The following is a 19,571-nucleotide window of genomic DNA, read 5'->3' on the forward strand; positions in this document are numbered from 1 at the left end:
TCAATAGAGAAAAGGACAGAGTTGAGAATTTGAGAAAAAAGAGATGACAGGTGACTGGAGGATTAGAGAAAATGAGAGGACAAAATAAGAGAGGAGTGAAGATAAGAAGATAGAAGCAGGGAAGGAATATAGAGGGAAAGAGGACAAGAAAAGAGAGAAAAGAGAGTGTACGGAGAGAAAAAATGACGATTGGATGCGAGTATATCTGAGTTGAGGGAGAGATGAGAAATGCAGAGAATATGACTAGAGTGGAGTAAGAAAAGAGAAACATAAGTGAACAGAAAGAACGGAATGGAAACAAAGACGAGACACAGAGAATGCTAAGAGATACAAAGGAAAGCTACAATATTTCTAAGCAGAAACAGTGAGTGGGGGTGTGGCTACTGAGAATCAGACAGCTTACCCCTCTGCGGCACGGGCTCGGCCTGCGCGGGTGGGGGCGGCGCCAGCTGCAGTGTGGCCTCCTGCTGGTAGATGCCGGCCAGCTCGGCGCGACACGTCAGCGTGGCGGGCAGCCGACCTCCGGGGGCGGCGAACACGCCGGCCGGGTCCGAGAAGTGGGCCGAGCGCAGGCGCACGCTCAGCGACATGACGCTCGTCTGCAGCGAGTCCGCCGACAGCACGCGCCACCCGTTCCCCGACACCTGCCGGCACACAGCACAGCGGGACCTCCGGTAACCACATTTTTGAGTGTGTGGCCTAAAAACTGCAAAACTGTAGTTTTACAAGGAACTATACGGGAGCCGAAAGGGGCAAAATGTATGTAGGTATATACACTGCGGAACAAAATTATAGGATCACGTTTTTCGAAACTTCATAATTGTCTTCAATCCCGACGAAATTTGGCTCGAAGGTGCCAACAGTCTTACTCTGTAATGGTGCAAAACCGTGGCGACCTCCAACGTTACACTCAGGCTCGCGACCAATCCTCTAGATGTCAGACACTCTTATCGGTAGCAATCAGAAAGAACACCATGACTAGGTAGTGTCGCAAAAGCGCATCGTGATGTGGAAATATTAATATCCCCCGTATTTGAAAAAAAAAAAGTAGGTGGTAGAGCGTCAGATCGTGGCACTAAAGATCCCCAGTTCGAAACCCACTAACGCCGACTTTTTTTAACAGCTTAAACCTGTCATTGTTAATTGGGAGAACATTTTTGACATGTAAAATGAACGTTTCGGAGTTTGTAGCAATGTTCTTTTGGCAGTGTGCTTTCGCTTCGTAGTTGAAAGTAGCAAACCTATAGAGTACATTTGTATAGATAGGTGTGATGTTACCTCTACAAATATTCGCTATAGGATTGCTACTTCCAGATATCGAAGCGAAAGCAGACTGCCAAAAGAACATTGCTACAAACTCCGAAACGTCCTTTTTACATCTTAGAATGAAGCTCTCCCATATAACAGTTTCGCACGTAAGCTGTTAAGTGGGTATCAAAGTGGGGATCTTTATTACGACGATCTGACGCTCTTCACACTCACCTACCGGAGACATTGATATCTGCACGTCACACATGCGCTTTTACAATACTCCGTAGTTCTGGTGTTCTTTCTAATTACCATTTACGCACGCTCAAGTGGACTACCGATCACACCACGAACTAAATCGATATTTTGATTTGTACACTATCAACATACAACGTCTGCTACCGATCTGAGTGTCTGACATGTGGAGGTTTGGGTGTCAGCCGAAAAAAAAAGGGGGCTGAATCAAGAGCGAAGTCGCAGGACGCCACCCTTTTAACACCAATTCAGAGGAAGACTGTAGGCACCTTTATGCGTCGGAATTCGAGACAATTACTAGGTTTAGAAAAAGTGATGCTTTAATTTTGTTGCTCAGTGTTGAAACATTACCCAATCATCATTAGCTATTTCTCATCCAGTGCTGGATGTAGACTTCGTGTGAACTTGAAAGTAAGGCATCCTATGTTGTTACACAGAGACACGTCCCTCTTCGGTTCCTTTTCACACGACTGACGTCACGACCCCCCTGCAAGGATTTTTAATAGGATTTCTGGTGTTCCTGGTTACGAGTCGTGTAGAATGATGAATCAAGTTTCTTGTTACACAACGTCTATTGTCGACGATAGCAAGGTTGTCAATGTGAGACCACCCTTTCTCTACAGGTGAGTACGTTGGGATGCAACTGAGTAGGTCTCTCGAGACCCAGATCTGCGGCACCTGATACCAGACATAGTACACAGTTTACAGTGAAGTAACTGTTACCCACGACTTTCATCTCGTACCAGCAATTTCGTTATGATGAGTGATGTAAAGTAAGTTAGTAATTCAGAAATATCGGGGTATACAGCAGTTACTTACATGAATACTTATAAATGTATTTAGTGCTCGTATATGCCAGATGGTTATAATTAAATTCCAGCTACTCACAAAGGTACATTGTGGACTGTAACTATTATATGGCAGCGACACTTGGTAGATACGGTAGTGCGTTATAGCCGAACTGATTTTCCGTGGGAAAAAACAATTGTTCCAGATTTGGCCACCAGGTTCACTGTGCACTGTTCATATGGCGGTATGACATCCACGCTATAGTTTGACAAGCCTTGACGTGAGTGAACAGTGCAGCTATCGAGAAAAGAGACCATGCGCAGTTAGTGAAACGGTTTTATGTGAACGGAGGTAATTACAGTGCTGCACTGAGATAATACCGCCGACTGAAAAGCCGGAGAAGAGGTCAGAAGTCATTAAATGGTTTAAAGAAGATGAGGATGACATTCGAAAACACGAGCGAGTGTGATGCGGCACATGGAAGAGGAAGGCGTCTTATCCCGATCGAAGTTACTGACCAGGTAGCTGTTGCTGTAACTAACCAAGCAGGACGTGCCACGTTAGTGTTAGTGCTCGTGAAGTGTCACGAGAATTGTCCATCCCATGGTCAAAAAGTACGGAAATTATAGCAGTCTCTTTTAAAGTGGTACCTAAAACAAGATCGAGTCGGTGTAGCAACTGAAACCTCGTGATCCACAGGTACGTTCTGATTTTCCTCTTCGGTTTCTGGAACGGATCGACGTTGATGACATGTGGCTGGGCAATATCCTGCTGTTAGACGAAGCATATTTTACACTACGGGGTGCAGTGAATAAACAAAACTCCCGAATCTGCGGTGATGCTAAACCACGTGTTATGCACGAAGAACCACTGCATTCGCATCATGTGAAGGTGTGGTATGGATTCACAAGCACCTTTATTCTCCGTCCTTTCTTCTTTGAAGAGAAATCACCAAGAGGGTCTGTCAGGCGTACCGTAAGAGCTCAAGTGTGTGAAAACCACTGTTTTCATGCAAGATGAAGCAACACCTCATGTTACTCGCCCAGTGCTTAAGGCAACCTTCAATGAACGTTTTATCTCCAGAGGTTTTTCAGGTTTGATTCCATGTGACGTTCGGCGCTGGGGGGATATCTAAGAGAATGCATTATCACAGACATGTTCGGTCTCTAAATAGTATGAAGTCCAGTATACAAGAAGACGTTGCTCAGAGTCCACAGTAACTGGAACGAGCAACAATTGATCACGTCGTTTTACGGATGAATCATCTCTTCGACGTCTACGGTGCTCATATTGAACAATTGTGTAAGTGGTGGTTAGTAATAAAATCGATGTTATGTCTTTCGCACTTGTTTTACCTTTCCTGCCCACGTCCAGTTCCTAATACATTGTATATGGATACATTTCCATATGCCTATCTTGCATTCGCAGTGCCGGATTTGCAACTGGCAGCCTGTTGTGGAATAAATTTCTTTTCCAGTATGTTTCGGTTCCTCAATAACGCTTTAGATAGTCCACCAAGTTTAGCGATAATTACAGCCAACACTATCGGTAGCTGCACTTATAATCGTCTCACAGACACGTATAAATGCGTTTCCATTGTTTCGCCGAAGTCGAATATATTATTTAAAAATATTAAAAAAGACAAAGAGTTTACTTTTATGAGCTATTTATTGCATGATCTTAAAGCAGTTCAGTAATCAACGATTTTCGTCTTGCCTTCTATCAAAGACGTACAGATTCTGGGGGCTGCATAAATGCGAGCACACAGCGTGGAGTTGCCTACGAGGAAAACACGGTTTTTCTAAATGCACAGTGACAACTTCGAGTGTTTGCCCTCGAATATTATTTATGGTCGGTCCAAAAGCAATTTTTAGTGGGAACAGCAATTCAAAAGGCAAATCTGCCGGTATCAGTGAGATTTGCGAAATCAAAACACTGTCCTTTTGCTGTGCTAGTAATTATAATAGCTCAACAATATTCCGGCCCAAAATCGTAATTTGTAGCTGTGTACATTATACAAGACATTTAAGAATTCTCTTAAATGATTTACGTTCATTGATGTAAAAAAAGGTGTCACATTCCCTACTTGACACTCTTAGAGGGCGATGATTTTTTTATTTTTTTTTTCCAAAGTAGCCCAGGTCATCCCCCAGGGCACAAGGTTCAATGGTTTAGTCGCAAAACGTAAGAGGCAGAGTTACTTTGGCATTTATAGTATTGGTGTGAAAAGCTTAGGACGGAGTTCGCGCTCGAAATAGTTTAGAATGGTTGTTATCGATGTCTAATGTCGGAACTCGTCTACTCTACTTAGGCTGGAAGCGTTCATAGTTGATAATAGTATCTAATTGGTACACTGTCCGAAAACCGGTAATGTAAGCTTCTACTGCGTCACTGTTGACGTGCCAATCTAATTCCACTCGAATGCTAGTAATGCGGTTACGCGTAAAAGCCACTGGAGTCATTTGTCCCACCAAATTCACTTATTGTAGTGAGAGCAGCTGTTGTTACGTAGCCGGCCGGTGTGGCCGTGCGGTTAAAGGCGCTTCAGTCTGGAACCGCGTGACCGCTACGGTCGCAGGTTCGAATCCTGGCTCGGGCATTGATGTGTGTGATGCCCTTAGGTTAGTTAGGTTTAATTAGTTCTAAGTTCTAGGCGACTGATGACCTCAGAAGTTAAGTAGCATAGTGCTAAGAGCCATTTTTTTTTGTTGTTACGTAGCACAACTAATACTAGAACAAGAAAGACTGCACATGATTTTCAATAAAGTCACGACTTCAAGCAACAAAAGAAAGTCATGTCACAACTAAATTTGTCGTCTTCATAACGAAGTTCCATAAAAATTTGTTGTCTAATTCCGGGTATCCCAAAATTGCCCTCTGAAGGAACACTGAGAATCCTGCACTTTGTTGGAATATCGTGATTATTTTTAAGGTTAATACAATTTTAAAAAATGAGAAAAACTTGTTTTACTCAGTGGCAACTTCTATTTCAAATCATAAGTTACTACGCAGAAATCATACTAAAAATTGAAAAAAGTAATATCGTCTCACTGTCGCAAAAAACGCCATGTTACTAATAGTTTTTCTCGGAGCACTTATTCGCTAGTGTGCAACGCAACACGGTTGGGAAAACCTGTCCTAACTGTTTCACCCTATATGTGCGTTCTCGCTCTTTTGCCTCTCACAATACACACTCTGTCGTACGCGCACTCAAATGCGAATATCGATACCACCGCTACTACAGTTGATCTGCAAATCGATCAAATTCAGTATAAGCATCAACAACACGGTCTCCAAACTACAGTGCTGCGTTGCTTGTACGGAACTGACATTAATGTGAAACTGACTTACTAAATAACCTACTTCAATGATCACATTAAGAACACATTTTGTTTATCAAGATAACACTGACATTGTGAAACTAGGGATGCTATTTTGAGCTCCGAGTATGACAGTGGAGTGACACAAAGATGACAGTGACGATTTCTACATATGTTGTAAGTTTTCGAATCGTAATTATGATGTGTCCGCCATCGCGTATTTTGTTCACTCGTGACGCGTTCCGCATATCGCATTGAGGCACTCGTCCGTATCAGATGGACCTTATCATAGACCCTATGACGTTGCCCTGCATTTCATAGTGCATCTTTCCACAAGAAAATTCAGTTCGATTGAGAACACGTGCGATGATATTTTGTTGGCGATATGTCTTCGCGAACATCCTTTGACTCTTTTTGTGTTCACAGTCTGCGATAATAAACTAGAAAATTCTGTTACTCTGCGATATTCTGTTCAGAAGCAAGTGAAAGAAAACAATTTTTGTTGGGGATGGAGAAGTAAAAGCAAGATGTTGACAGTCTTTCAAATGGTTTGATGCTGCCCGCCACGAATTTCTCTCCTGTGCCAAAGCCTTCATCTCAGAGTAGCACTTGCAGCCTACGTCCTCAGTTATCTGCTGGATGTATTCCAATCTGTCTTCCTGTATAGTTCTTTCTCTTTACAGCTCAACAGTTCCAGGACCATGGGTGTCATTCACTGATGTCTTAACAGATGTTCTGTCATTCTGTCTCTTCTCCTTCTCAGTGTTTTCCACATATTCCTTTCCTCTCCGACTCTGCATAGAACCTCCTCGTTCCTTACATTATCAGTCCACCTAATTTGCCATATCCGTTTTCCCACAGTCCACGTTTCGCTGTACAGGGTGTTTCAAAAAGAATACCACAACTTTAGGAATTTAAAACTCTGCAACGACAAAAGGCAGAGCTAAGCACTATCTGTCGGCGAATTAAGGGAGCTATAAAGTTTCATTTAGTTGTACATTTGTTCGCTTGAGGCGCTGTTGACTAGGCGTCAGCGTCAGTTGATGCTAAGATGGCGACCGCTCAACAGAAAGCTTTTTGTGTTATTGAGTACGGCAGAAGGGAATCGACGACAGTCATTCAGCGTGCATTTCGAACGAAGTATGGTGTTAAACCTCCTGATAGGTGGTGTATTAAACTTTGGTATAAACAGTTTACAGAGAATGGGTGTTTGTGCAAAGGGAAAAGTTCTGGACGGCCGAGAACGAGTGATGAAAATGTAGCACGCATCCAGCAAGCATTTGTTCGCAGCCCAGGAAAATCGACTCGCAGAGCTAGCAGAGAGCTGCAAATTCCACAATCAACTGTATGGAGAGTCCTACGAAAAAGGTTAGTTATGAAACCTTATCGTCTGGTTCAAGCACTGTCTGTAGCTGATAAGATTAAAAGAATCGATATCTGTGATTTTATCCTTGCTCAAATGGAAACAGATAAATCTTTCGTTTCAAAGATTGTGTTTAGTGATGAAGCAACTTTCCACACTAACGGGAAAGTCAACCGTCACAATGTCTGTATATGGGGCACTGAGAATCCGCGGGAAACAACTCTTTATGAACGTGACTCGCCTAAGGTGAACGTTTTCTGTGCCATTTCAGCCAATAAAGTTTTTGGTCCCTTTTTCTTCGAAGGTGCTACTGTAACTGGACTACAGTATCTGGAGATGTTAGAGAATTGGCTGTTCCCTCAGCTCGAACAAGAAGCACAACAATTCATATTTCAGCAGGATGGAGCGCCACCACATTGGCACTTATCTGTCCGTAACTACCTGAATGTCAACTACCCGAGGCGATGGATCGGCCGCCAGGCAGCCCGTGACAGAGCACTTCATCACTGGCCTCCAAGAAGCCCTGATCTTACCCGCTGCGATTTTTTCTTATGGGGGTATGTTAAGGATATGGTGTTTCGGCCACCTCTCCCAGCCACCATTGATGGTTTGAAACGAGAAATAACAGCAGCTATCCAAACCGTTACGCCTGATATGCTACAGAGAGTGTGGAACGAGTTGGAGTATCGGGTTGATATTGCTCGAGTATCTGGAGGGGGCCATATTGAACATCTCTGAACTTGTTTTTGAGTGAAAAAAAAATCATTTTTAAATACTCTTTGTAATGATGTATAACAGAAGGTTATATTATGTTTCTTTCATTAAATACACATTTTTAAAGTTGTGGTATTCTTTTTGAATCACCCTGTATAATGCTGTGCTCCGAAAGGACATTCTCAGAAATTTATTCCTCAAATCGAGGCCTATATTTGGCACAGGTAGACTTATCTTGGGGTGTTTTCTGGAAAAGGGAAGGAACGCTAATGGAGAAGCATTAGTGGACCGCTGCCGGCAGCGCCATTCTCCGGAAGCGGCGTTGCGAAAAACTTAGGAGATACATAGTGGCGTTCGCGGAAAATGCATCAGGGCTCGGGTGACCATCGCCTGCCATCGGAGAGCTGTAAGGCTGCAATGGGCGGGGCGGGGGTGGTGGGCGGGGATGGGAGTGTGGGTGGGTGTGCAGCTGTAGTGGAGTGGGCGGGGCGGGAAATGCGGCCGGCAATGTCGATTACAAGAGCGCGCAATGGAAGCACCTCTCGTTAGTCTCATCACCGGGCAATGCATTTTGATTAGCGTACTGCATTACAACGGACAATGGATCCGCAGATGACTCCGGGACTGTGGTGATGGGACGCCATGGGCAGGCAGCAGGCGCGCACGCGTTACCAGCCGCACGCGTTGCCCGGCCCATCATAACGGGGCAGGCTTCAGTCCGACTCTTGCGTCCCGATACGTTATCAATACCGTGAAACAGTGTACTGTGAAACCCGTATACACACGCACCGACAGCTGCAAATCTCTTAATTGTACTATGAGATTACATCTACTGATAGTTAGCAGCTCATGCTATAAATTACATTACTGTATGTCCGAGGTGTAATCATAGTGTTTTAATTATCACATCGAAAATATAAGTGAAGTAATTGTTTATACTAACAAAGAGATAGAGGGGCTGGCCAGTACTTACCTCAGCCCAGTACAGCCGATAGATACACAAAAGAGAACAGAAAATTTACGTTCCTAGCTTTCGGAACTTTGTTCCTTCGTCAGGGTGGTGAGGGGGGAAAGAAAGGGAAGAAGGGAAAGTGGAAGTCTCTGACAACCATGCCTCCATCCTTGCTAACCTCCCTGTTTACCTTTCCCTGTTGCTTCATAACCTGGGTTGTGAGTAACTGAATCCACTTTCCCTTCTTCCCTTTCTTTCCCCCCTCTCCAACTCTGACGAAGGAACAAAGTTCCGAAAGCTAGGAACGTAAATTTTCTGTTCTGTTTTGTGTATCTATCGGCTGTACTGAGCTGAGGTAAGTACTGGCCAGCCCCTCTATCTCTATGTTATTATTTGTTTCACATCTTTATATGAGATTCTCCATTTATGATTTAAGTAATTGTTTTTGTTTGCAGGCTGCTGTCCGACTCTTGCGTCCCGATACGTTATCAATACCGTGAAACAGTGTACTGTGAAACCCGTATACACACACACCGACAGCTGCAAATCTCTTTATTGTACTATGAGATTACATCTACTGATAGCTAGCAGGTCATGCTAAAATTACATTACTGTATGTCCGAGAAGTAATCATAGAGTTTTAATTATCACATCGAAAATATAAGTGAAGTAATTGTTTATACTAACAAAGAGATAGAGGGGCTGGCCAGTACTTACCTCAGCCCAGTACAGCAGATAGATACACAAAAGAGAACAGAAAATTTACGTTCCTAGCTTTCGAAACTTTGTTCCTTCGTCAGGAGGAGGAGAGGGGGAAAGAAAGGGAAGAAGGGAAAGTGGAAGTCTCTGACGACCATGCCACCATCCTTGCTATCCTCCCTGTTTACCTTTCCCTGTTGCTTCATAACCTGGGTTGTGAGTAACTGAACCCACTTTCCCTTCTTCCCTTTCTTTCCCCCCTCTCCAACTCTGACGAAGGAACAAAGTTCCAAAAGCTAGGACCCTAAATTTTCTGTTCTGTTTTGTGTATCTATCGGCTGTACTGAGCTGAGGTAAGTACAAGCCAGCCCCTCTATCTCTATGTTAGTATTTGTTTCACATCTTTATATGAGATTCTCCATTTATGATTTAAGTAATTGTTTTTGTTTGCGTGTACATGTCTGCAGATCTGGTACGTATTGAAAATACGTTTCGCAAAACCGTAGAATGACGCTAGAGAGGCCAACAGAACTTACCGCTGGCCGTTCATGAAGTTTCATCATTTGAGGAGAAACAACTGTATAACAGTGCATGTTGAGGCAGTGTACTGAGACAGTGGCAATGAACCATATGTTACACCGTTTTACTCAGATGTTTCAAGTGTGGTCTGAACGGCTTAAGACGAAACGGCATTTATCAATTATTATCACACTTCCCGTAGTTTTAAACGCGGCAAATGTCAGGCGCTGGTGTCTTCAAGTACGTGCACTTATTCATAAAGCGACGCTAACTAAGGCAGCATCGCAAGTGTTGCAGCTGTTCTTTACGCATCTAATCCCCACGGACTGTTACTTTGTGTATCTTTACGAACCCGAGGCAGAGGAGCTATGCGAACAGTGAAGACACAACCATAATTGGGCATGGTGGTGCTGAGTGATATTTTGGGACACACTCACACACACACAAACACGCACACACACACACACACACACACACACACACACACACACACACACACACACACACACACACAGAGAGAGTGTGGTGACAAGAGAATATGCTCGTAAGGGGCAAACCATCGCGCGTCATACTGCCCCAATTTCCTGATCAGTTTAGAAAACGTAGACGTTGATCCACGAGAAAGTGCCAGTTAATTTTGCACAAGGTAATGGAATTTTGCCGCTTCCCCATTTTCTCCTCACGCGGCACTCACTGATTTATATTCCATCTTATGGTAAAGAAGCAATTGCGTGTCAAGCATCTCTAAACTGCCAACGAGGTGATTACGAGGTTGAATACTTCGTGAATAGCCGAAATGCTGACTTTTACAACATAAGTCTCCGCCAAGTTACTTACCGTTGGGAACAATACTTAGCAGTGAAGGGTGAATTTGTAGAGACGGACTAACAATTGTCAACAACTGCCATGCTCACAGCTTGACTTTCTCTGCGTCTCACCTAAAATCTTAAAAGTACACAGTACGCATAATAGATCATTTCAATAATAACCATTCTAAGACTTGATTTGTAGCATGGAACAGGGTGATGTCTGATACTGTGTTACGGAAATAATAAAATAGCAATCATTATGATTCAGGCTAATTTTTATTTGATTATTGAGATGTACAACGCGTTTAGGCAGCGTGCTGCCGTCGTCAAGTTCCAAAATACACACATCAAAGAAAGTTTTGCATCTACCCGGTTCCCAGAACTCCTGAAGATAGACGTTGAATGTGGATATTGTATCACAAACGCAGTTCCTTGGCCGGAGTGGTCGCGCGGTTAAAGGCGCTACAGTCTGGAACCGCGCGACCGCTACGGTCGCAGGTTCGAATCCTGCCTCGGGCATGGATGTGTGTGATGTCCTTAGGTTAGTTAGGTTTAAGTAGTTCTAAGTTCTAGGGGACTTATGACCACAGCAGTTGAGTCCCATAGTGCTCAGAGCCATTTGAGCCCGCAGTTCCTTTCACTGTTCACAGATATCAACAAACCCGCCCTGAGATGTAAACAACCATGTATGAGCAGCCCCTACTAGACGGAGGGGGTGCGACAGCCTATCAGTTCCAGTAATTTCACCAGGAAGGAGGTACGCGGCTCGTGCTGCAGTTCAACCGTCAGTGCCGCGATTCGATAGAATCCGCATTGCTACTTTGTGCCAGGATGGGCTCTAAACAAGCGAAGAGTCCATACCTCTCGGAGTGAACCAAAGCGATGTTTTTCAGACATGGGGGAGATACAGAACCACATGATCTGCCGATGACATGCCTCGCTCAGGCCGCCCAAGGGCTACAGCTGCAGTGGATGACTGCTACCTACGCATTATGGCTCGGAGGAAGCCTGATACTAATGGCACGATGTCGCATAATGCTTTTCGTGCAGCCACAGGATGTCGTGTTACGACGAAAACTGTGCGTTATAGGCTGCACAACTTCACACCCGACTTCCACGGCGAGGTCCATCTTTGCAAATACGACACTATACAGCGCGGTAGACATGAGCCCAGCAGTATGCCGAATGGACCGCTCCGGATTGTTATCACGTTCTCTTCACCCATGACTGTCGCATATGCCTTCCTCCCGTGCTGCTTGAACGCCTTAGACACACTGTCCAGAGACTGCAACAAGGTGGAGCTCCCTGCTGTTGTAGGGTGGCATTACGTGGGGCCGACGAACGCAGCTGGTGGTCATGCAAGGAGCCGTAACGGCTGTACGATACGTGGATGCCATCCTCCGCCCGATAGTGCAACCATATCGGCAGCATATTGGCGACGCATTCTTCTTCATTGGTGACAATTCGCTCCCCCATCATGCACGTCGTTTGAACGACTTCCTTCAGGATAACGAAATCGCTCGACTAGAGTGGGCGGCATTTTGTCCATACATGAACCGTATCGAAAATGCCTGGGATAGATGGAAACGGGCTGTTTATGGACGACGTGATCCACCAACCACTCAGAGGGATCTACGTCGAATCGCCATTGAGGAGTGGGATAATATGGACCAACAGTGCCTTGATGACCTTGTGGATAGCATGCCAAGACGAATACAGGCATGCATGAATGCAACGGGATGTTCTACTGGGCATTAGAGGTACCGGTGTGTACAGCAATCTGGACCACTGTCTCTGAAGTTCTCGCTGTATGGTGGTACAACATGCAATGTGTGGTTTTCATGAGCAATAAAAAGGGCGGAAATGTTGCTTATGTTGACCTCTATTCCAATTTTCTGTACAGGTTCCGGAACATCAACAATTGTATTGATCACTAATTGTTCTTGGCAATGCATCACTGTGGCTCAGGCTGGCCAGACAGAAAGAAAACAGGGAGAACACGTTTCTAACGTGTACAGGACTTTTGTACACGTTTTGATCTCCTTCCTCCCCCCCCCCCCACGCGCCCACCCACGCGACTTCCACTATTCACCTCCTCCTCGTCCTCTGCTTGCCCACCACCTCCTCCATCCTCCTCTCTCTGTCCATAATCTCCTCCTTTCTTTCTCTGCCCGTCATTACCTCTCTCCTCTCTATATATCTCCTCCCCACTCCTCTCCCCTTTAATTCCATTGCCTGTTCTCGCTTCCTATGTCCATCTCCATTGCCCGCACTCTCTGATCTTGAGCTTTGTTTACTGTTGTTACTTCATACCATAGGACCCTCCAGCAGGTACATGCATCCTCAAAAGTATCCGAAAGACCTGAATTGCATTTCGCCTAATTCGCATGCAACTCACATAACGCAGCTGCCTAGCAGGTCCTCTAATCGCTCCTTGGTACAGTCGTTTGACTATTGAAAATGGTTCCAACAAGTCACCACTAGAATACACTGCTCTGTATCGCAATAACTCAAGATGTAAAGTAATACCACGATACTGCAAGTTATTAGGGAACACTTCATCACAGATAAGACTGTCCTTAAGGCTTGTAAGCTAACATTTATTGCAATAAATGACATACCTGAAATGTTACCACTCTCATTATTACGTTAGATAGGTAATGCACGTAGTAAGTTCGTCGTATTCATGATTTCCTCTTCAAATTAACATATCATACTTGTTATGTAATACAAAATGACATTAAAAATTTACGTTATTCACTAGTAGCTAGTTGAGAATATGTATGAACTTCAAATGACACGACGAAGCACCTCGTTCTGCATATGGAATCCTACCCGGGTCATGCAGACAAAGATTTGGTGACTGACGGAAACTAACAGTCATTCCCAACTAGGCATACAGAGAGTGATATACCTCGATTTTAGACGGAATCAGTTAGCAAATATCAACTTTAAATTACGTAACGTAAACATTTTCAACGGACGCGAATTCCTACCCAGCATCCACTGTCCCTGTTACCGAACTGCGAGAGATGTCAAATATTGCTTCTTTACAAGTAACTTACTTGAAATGCTGTGAGGTAACACTTTGTGATGGACAGGGATTCGAACCCAGAACCTAATCGGATTGTTATCGAAGCACAATCAACTGTGACATATCGGATTTCCTCGGCAGTAGCTAGATGTTTTAAGTGAAATGACGAGACGAAACATTGCTTTATTTCCCTCCCAGGACTCCAACCGGGCACCATCGCTGTTATATTCTAGAGAAAACGAACGTTAAATATGGGTTTGTTGAACCAGCAATGATATGTGAGCATGTTTGAACTAGAAATAATATGACGAAGACTTCAGTGCTGACTGTGAATCGAACCCCATACATATTATTGTTGACTACACACAAAGAGAGTCAGCTACCGAATTTTTTTCCACCAGCAGCTCGGAATAACATTTTTGAACTTACAGTCATCTCTCAAATTGTTCTGTGTCTCACTGGGAGTCAAAAACGTCAGATATTGTTAGTGTTGACATGGAATGAAAATGCATTGAAAATCAAAATTATTATTCACCAACAGATAAATGTTCTCATAGTAGTGCTTGATAATACATAATGAAAGCTTTAGTGCCGGGCTATGATTCGAACCTAATCACGCGCAATATGTGGAGATGATGAGGAATCTGCAGTTTTGAACAAACAACAAATAGTAGTCGAGCAGTACTGTCACGAAGGGATCAAATTCCGCGTTAAAGGCGGTCTGAGTTACATTCCCAGTTCAGAGCCTATTTCGTCGACATACAGAAGCTCAAATAAAAGATGGAATAAGTGTTCTGTGACACAACATAGCGTCTGTTTCGTCGCTACAAATAAATAACTATTATAAGAAAGGTTATTCGTGGTAGAGATCCCACAATTCGCCACTCCTGACTTTATTGTGGTTCAACCTAACGTCTACTTGGTAGAGAAGGAATATCATGTTTAATGTGAATTTCAGACCACAATTCCATTGTACCTTCTTCACTTGGCGTAGCCACAAGACAATAGAATCTGTCTCTCCCTGTTAAAAATCGTCAGCAGAAAGTGGAATTGAACCCTGACCATCATCAGAGGACCCTAGCATCAGTCCAACAGACCAGAAAATCAGCTTCCCTGTGATTCATTTTTCTATCATAACTCTGTTGCGGCACACTAGATGAGAATTCTGACACACAGGCTCCCTGTAGTCGTTTGCAGCATGTTCAGTACATTCATTTACTCTGGTTGACCGAATCGCCATGAACTAGCTGCCTTGGCTACCCAGAGCATACATTCGACTCTACTTTGTAATCACCGAAATAAAATCACGTAACTGCCACCTACACAGAACTGCCAACACTGTAGGTTGCAGAAATTTAAATAGGAAGTGTTCCCTTCCATTTGAGCTACTCTATTGCAATCTGAAGGAACTGTTGTTGACTTCTGGAGCCGCTGTAGCTACATTACTGCTAGTAGCGTAACGGTAAGCGTCCCGTACCGTAAATAAGACGTCGTGAGTTCTGTTACATTCGCTGCTACAAATTTTAAGACGCAATTCTGCTGTCTGCTGAAGTTATCAATTTAATGGAACTTTAACATTATTCCCTTCACTTCTCAACCCAAAATAGTCGCAAGTGGAAAAAGAACTAACGTCCTGCGACATTTTGTTCTTTTCAGGTTTAATAGACGACCAGGCAGCAGATGCATGTCGAAGCTTTTGTATTATGCATGGGGAGAGCGCATCGTGCCAAAATTGTCAGAAAAGTATTTTCTACATTAGCTGTCGTCTGGTAGCGGCATTTTGTTCTTCTTCACACCTTGTTTGACAGCTTTAACTCAGAACAAGTTTGCTGCATGCATCTAATCATTACACTGCATGTGCATTGTCAGACTGTTACAGATAACATCAGAGAATTCGCATGTATCGTTGATGATTAATTTCTCTCTCATCTTTAGTACTGTTTTAACAACACTAAAAGAAACCTTACGAAAATTGTGCACTGTAGTATAAGAAATGAAATAAAAGTACACACGATAATCTTACGTCGAAAGTCTGTTTTAATCAAACCGAGTATCTGTACACACAGCGGGCCTCTATCGGCACGAATTAGTCTCGTAAAATGCTACTCACTTACATTTCGATTGGGTCTGTGTTTAAGTGGTATGCTGTGTCAAACTCAACAGGTATGCAAATGTGGCATATCATAAATAAATTTATGTATTCCTAGAAACCCACAATTTGTTTATTAACAGCGGAAAGAGGTGTTACCTGTTGTGCAACATTGTAAGTTTTTGACCATTGCACTACGAGCCGAAAGTATTTTCTTGCAATTTTCTAATCGATGTTTGATCTGACTGCTTGTAGCTCTTTCACAGAATGGATAAAAACGGTACAGTCTGCGAGACTTGAACCGCCAACCAGAACAGACGCTTTTTCACAGGTCAGCACTTATCCACAGTGTTAGCGAACAGGTATGTTTAGCGACTTCCTCTTACGAGGCCAGTAGTTGCTAGAACTTGTAAACCACCGATTTAAAGGACGAGATTAGTGGTGATTTCCACGTGCAACGGCTTTCCTGGGCTGAAAACCGTAAATTTACAATTTTTTGTTACACATCAAGTGATAATAACTCAGATTATTCAATGGAAATGACATGAAAATTCAAGTGAACTTTGAGGCTTAATTCCGTGCACACCAGGAAGTAATTCGTCGATCACAGAGTTGCCATATATACCTTGCCTTGTTGCCAAATCTCAGTTACAGTACCAGCAGGAAGAAGACGAACCAAAGTGATCCTACAGTGGGCTGGGAAGAGACCATAGCTGCCGTTTCACAGCTACAGCCTGGAATACGTAATGCGTCTGATTCGCATTTCCCTAACTAGGTTTAGGGACTGGAGCCTAAAGACTAATAATACTGAGAACTGACTGCAAATTAAGCATCATAGATCAGTAACTCTCATAGTTGTTTTTATATTTCTTTCGTAACTGTACTCAAAACTAAGAAGCTCATTGACGGACATTTCCGTGTCTCGCCGCTAGTTGAGCACACCAAACAAATGAAATTAAAAGAAAAAGTGTGTGTTTGAGACAGAGAGAGAGAGACATATATATATATATATATATATATATATATATATATATATATGAGAGAGAGGGGTAAAAAATAGTTGTAAAGGAATTGAATAACGGTATGCAAAGAAATCTTTCCACATCATTACAAAATGTCGTATTCACGATCTATGGAACAAGTTTTAATCTAAACTAATCATATGATACTGCTCACTGGCCGTGCTGTTGTTGTTGTGGTCTTCAGTCTAGAGACTGGTTTGATGCAGCTCTCCATGCTACTCTATCCTGTGCAATCTTCTTCATCTCCCAGGACCTACTGCAACCTACATCCTTCTGAATCTGTTTAATGTATGCATCTCTTGCTCTCCCTCTACGATTTTTACCCTCCAAACTGCCCTCCAATACTAAATTGGTGACCCCTTGATGCCTCAGAACATGTCAAACCAACCGATCGCTTCTTCTAGTTAAGTTGTGCCACAAACTTCTCTTCTCCCCAAACCTATTCAATACCTACTCATTAGTTATGTGATCTACCCATCTAATCTTCAGCATTCCTCTGTAGCACCACACTTCGAAAGTTCCTATTCTCTTCTTGTCTAATCTATTTATCGTCCATGTTTCACTTTCATACATGGCTACGCTCCATTCAAATACTTTCAGAAACGACTTCCTGACACTTAAATCAATATTCGATGTTAACAAATTTCTCCTCTTCAGAAACGCTTTCCTTGCCATTACCAGTCTACATTTGATATCCTCTCTACTTTCACCATCATCAGTTATTTTGCTCCCCAAATAGTAAATCTCCTTTACTACTTTAAGTGTCTCATTTCCTAATCTAATTCCCTCAGCATCACCCGACTTAATTCGACTAAATCCCATTATCCTCGTTTTAGTTTTGTTGATGTTCATCTTATACCCTCCTGTCATGACACTGTCCATTCCGTTCAACTGCTCTTACAAGTCCTTTGCTGTCTCTGACAGATTTACAATGTCGTCGGCGAACCTCAAAGCTTTAAGTCTTCTCCATGGAATTTAATACCTACTCCGAATTTTTCTTTTGTTTCATTCATTGCTTGCTCAATATACAGATTGAATAACATCATGGATAGGCCTCAACCCTGTCTCAGTCCCTTCCCAACAACTGCTTCCCTTTCGTGCCCCTCGACTCTTACACTGCCATCTGGTTTCTGCACAAATAGTAAATAGCCATTCGCTCCCTGTATTTTACCCTGCCACCTTCACAACTTGAAAGAGGGTATTCCAGTCAACATTGCCAAAAGCTTTCTCTAAGTCTACAAATGCTAGAAACGTAGGTTTTGCCTTTCCTTAATCTTGCTTCTAAGATAAGTCGTAGGGTCAGTATTGCCTCACGTGTTCCAACATTTCTACGGAATCCAAACTGATCTTCCCCGAGGTCAGCTTCTACCAGTGTTTCCATTCGTTTGTAGAGAACACGCGTTAGTATATTGCAGCCGTGACTCATTAAACTGATAGTTCGGTAATATTCACATCTGTCAGCACCTGCTTTCTTTGGGATCGAAATTATTATATTCTTCTTGAAGTCTGAGGGTATTTCGCCTGTCTCATACATCTTGCTCACCAGATGGTAGTGTTTTGTCAGAACTGGCTCTCCCAAGGCCGTCAGTAGTTCTAGTGGAATGTTGTCTACTCCATGGGCCTTGTTTCGACTCAGGTCTTTCAGTGCTCTGTCAAACTCTTAACGCAGTATCGCATCTCCCATTTCATCTTCATCTACGTCCACTTCCATTTCCATAATATTGTCCTCAAGTACGTTGTCCATGTATAGGCTCTCTATATACTCCGTCCACCTTTCTGCTTTCCCTTCTTTGCTTAGAACTGGGTTTCCATCTGAGCTCTAGATATTCATTCAAGTGGTACTCTGTTCTCCAAAGGTCTCTTTAATTATCCTGTAGGTAGTATCTATCTTACCACTAGTGAGATAACCCTCTACATCCTTACATTTGTCCTCTAGCCATCCCTGCTTAGCCATTTTGCACTTCCTGTCGATCTTGTTTTTGAGACGTTTGTATTCCTTTTTGCCTGCTTCATTTACTGCGATTTTATATTTTCTCCTTTCATCAATTTAATTCAGTATTTCTTCTGTTATCCAAGGATTTCTACTGGCCCTCGTCTTTTTACCTACTAGGTCCTCTGCTGCCTTCACTACTTCATCTCTCAAAGCTACCCATTCTTCTTCTACTGCATTTCTTTCCCCCATTCCTGTCAATTGTTCCCTTATGCTCTCCCTGAAACTCTGTACAACCTCTGGTTCTTTCAGTTTATCCAGGTCCCATCTCCTTAAATTCCCACCTTTTTCCAGTTTCTTCAGTTTTAATCTATAGTTCATAACAAATAGATTGTGATGAGAATCCACATCTGCCGCTGGAAATGTCTTACAATTTTAAACCTGGTTCCTAAATCTCTATCTTACCATTATGTAATCTATCTGAAACATGTCACTATTTCCAGGCTTCTTCCATGTATACAACCTTCTTTTATGATTCTTGAACCAAGTGTTACCTATGATTAATTTGTGCTCTGTGCAAAATTCTACCAGACGGCTTCCTCTTTCAGTTCTTTGCCCAAATCCATGTTCATCTACTATGTTTCCTTCTCTCCCTTTTCCTACTGTCGAATTCCAGTCGCCCATGACTATTAAATTTTCGTCTCCCTTCACTACCTGAATAATTTCTTTTATCTCATCATAAATTACTTCAAATTATTTGTCATCTGCAGAGCTAGTTGGGATATAAACTTGTACTAAAGTAGCAGGCGTGGGCTTCGTTTCTATCTT

General features: G+C 43.0%; 1 protein-coding gene across 1 annotated transcript in view; it reads right to left on the minus strand.

The window, feature by feature from the left end:
• LOC126092120 (uncharacterized) overlaps positions 1-19,571 on the minus strand; it is an 837,738-nt gene that overhangs the window by 72,412 nt on the left and 745,755 nt on the right. Inside the window, exon 4 of the mRNA XM_049907561.1 lies at positions 404-644. Coding sequence (XP_049763518.1) covers positions 404-644 — 241 coding nt within the window. The remainder of the gene's footprint in view (positions 1-403; positions 645-19,571) is intronic.

Source organism: Schistocerca cancellata, chromosome 7 (assembly GCF_023864275.1).
Source record: "Schistocerca cancellata isolate TAMUIC-IGC-003103 chromosome 7, iqSchCanc2.1, whole genome shotgun sequence".
Classification (NCBI taxonomy): Eukaryota; Metazoa; Arthropoda; class Insecta; order Orthoptera; family Acrididae; genus Schistocerca; species Schistocerca cancellata.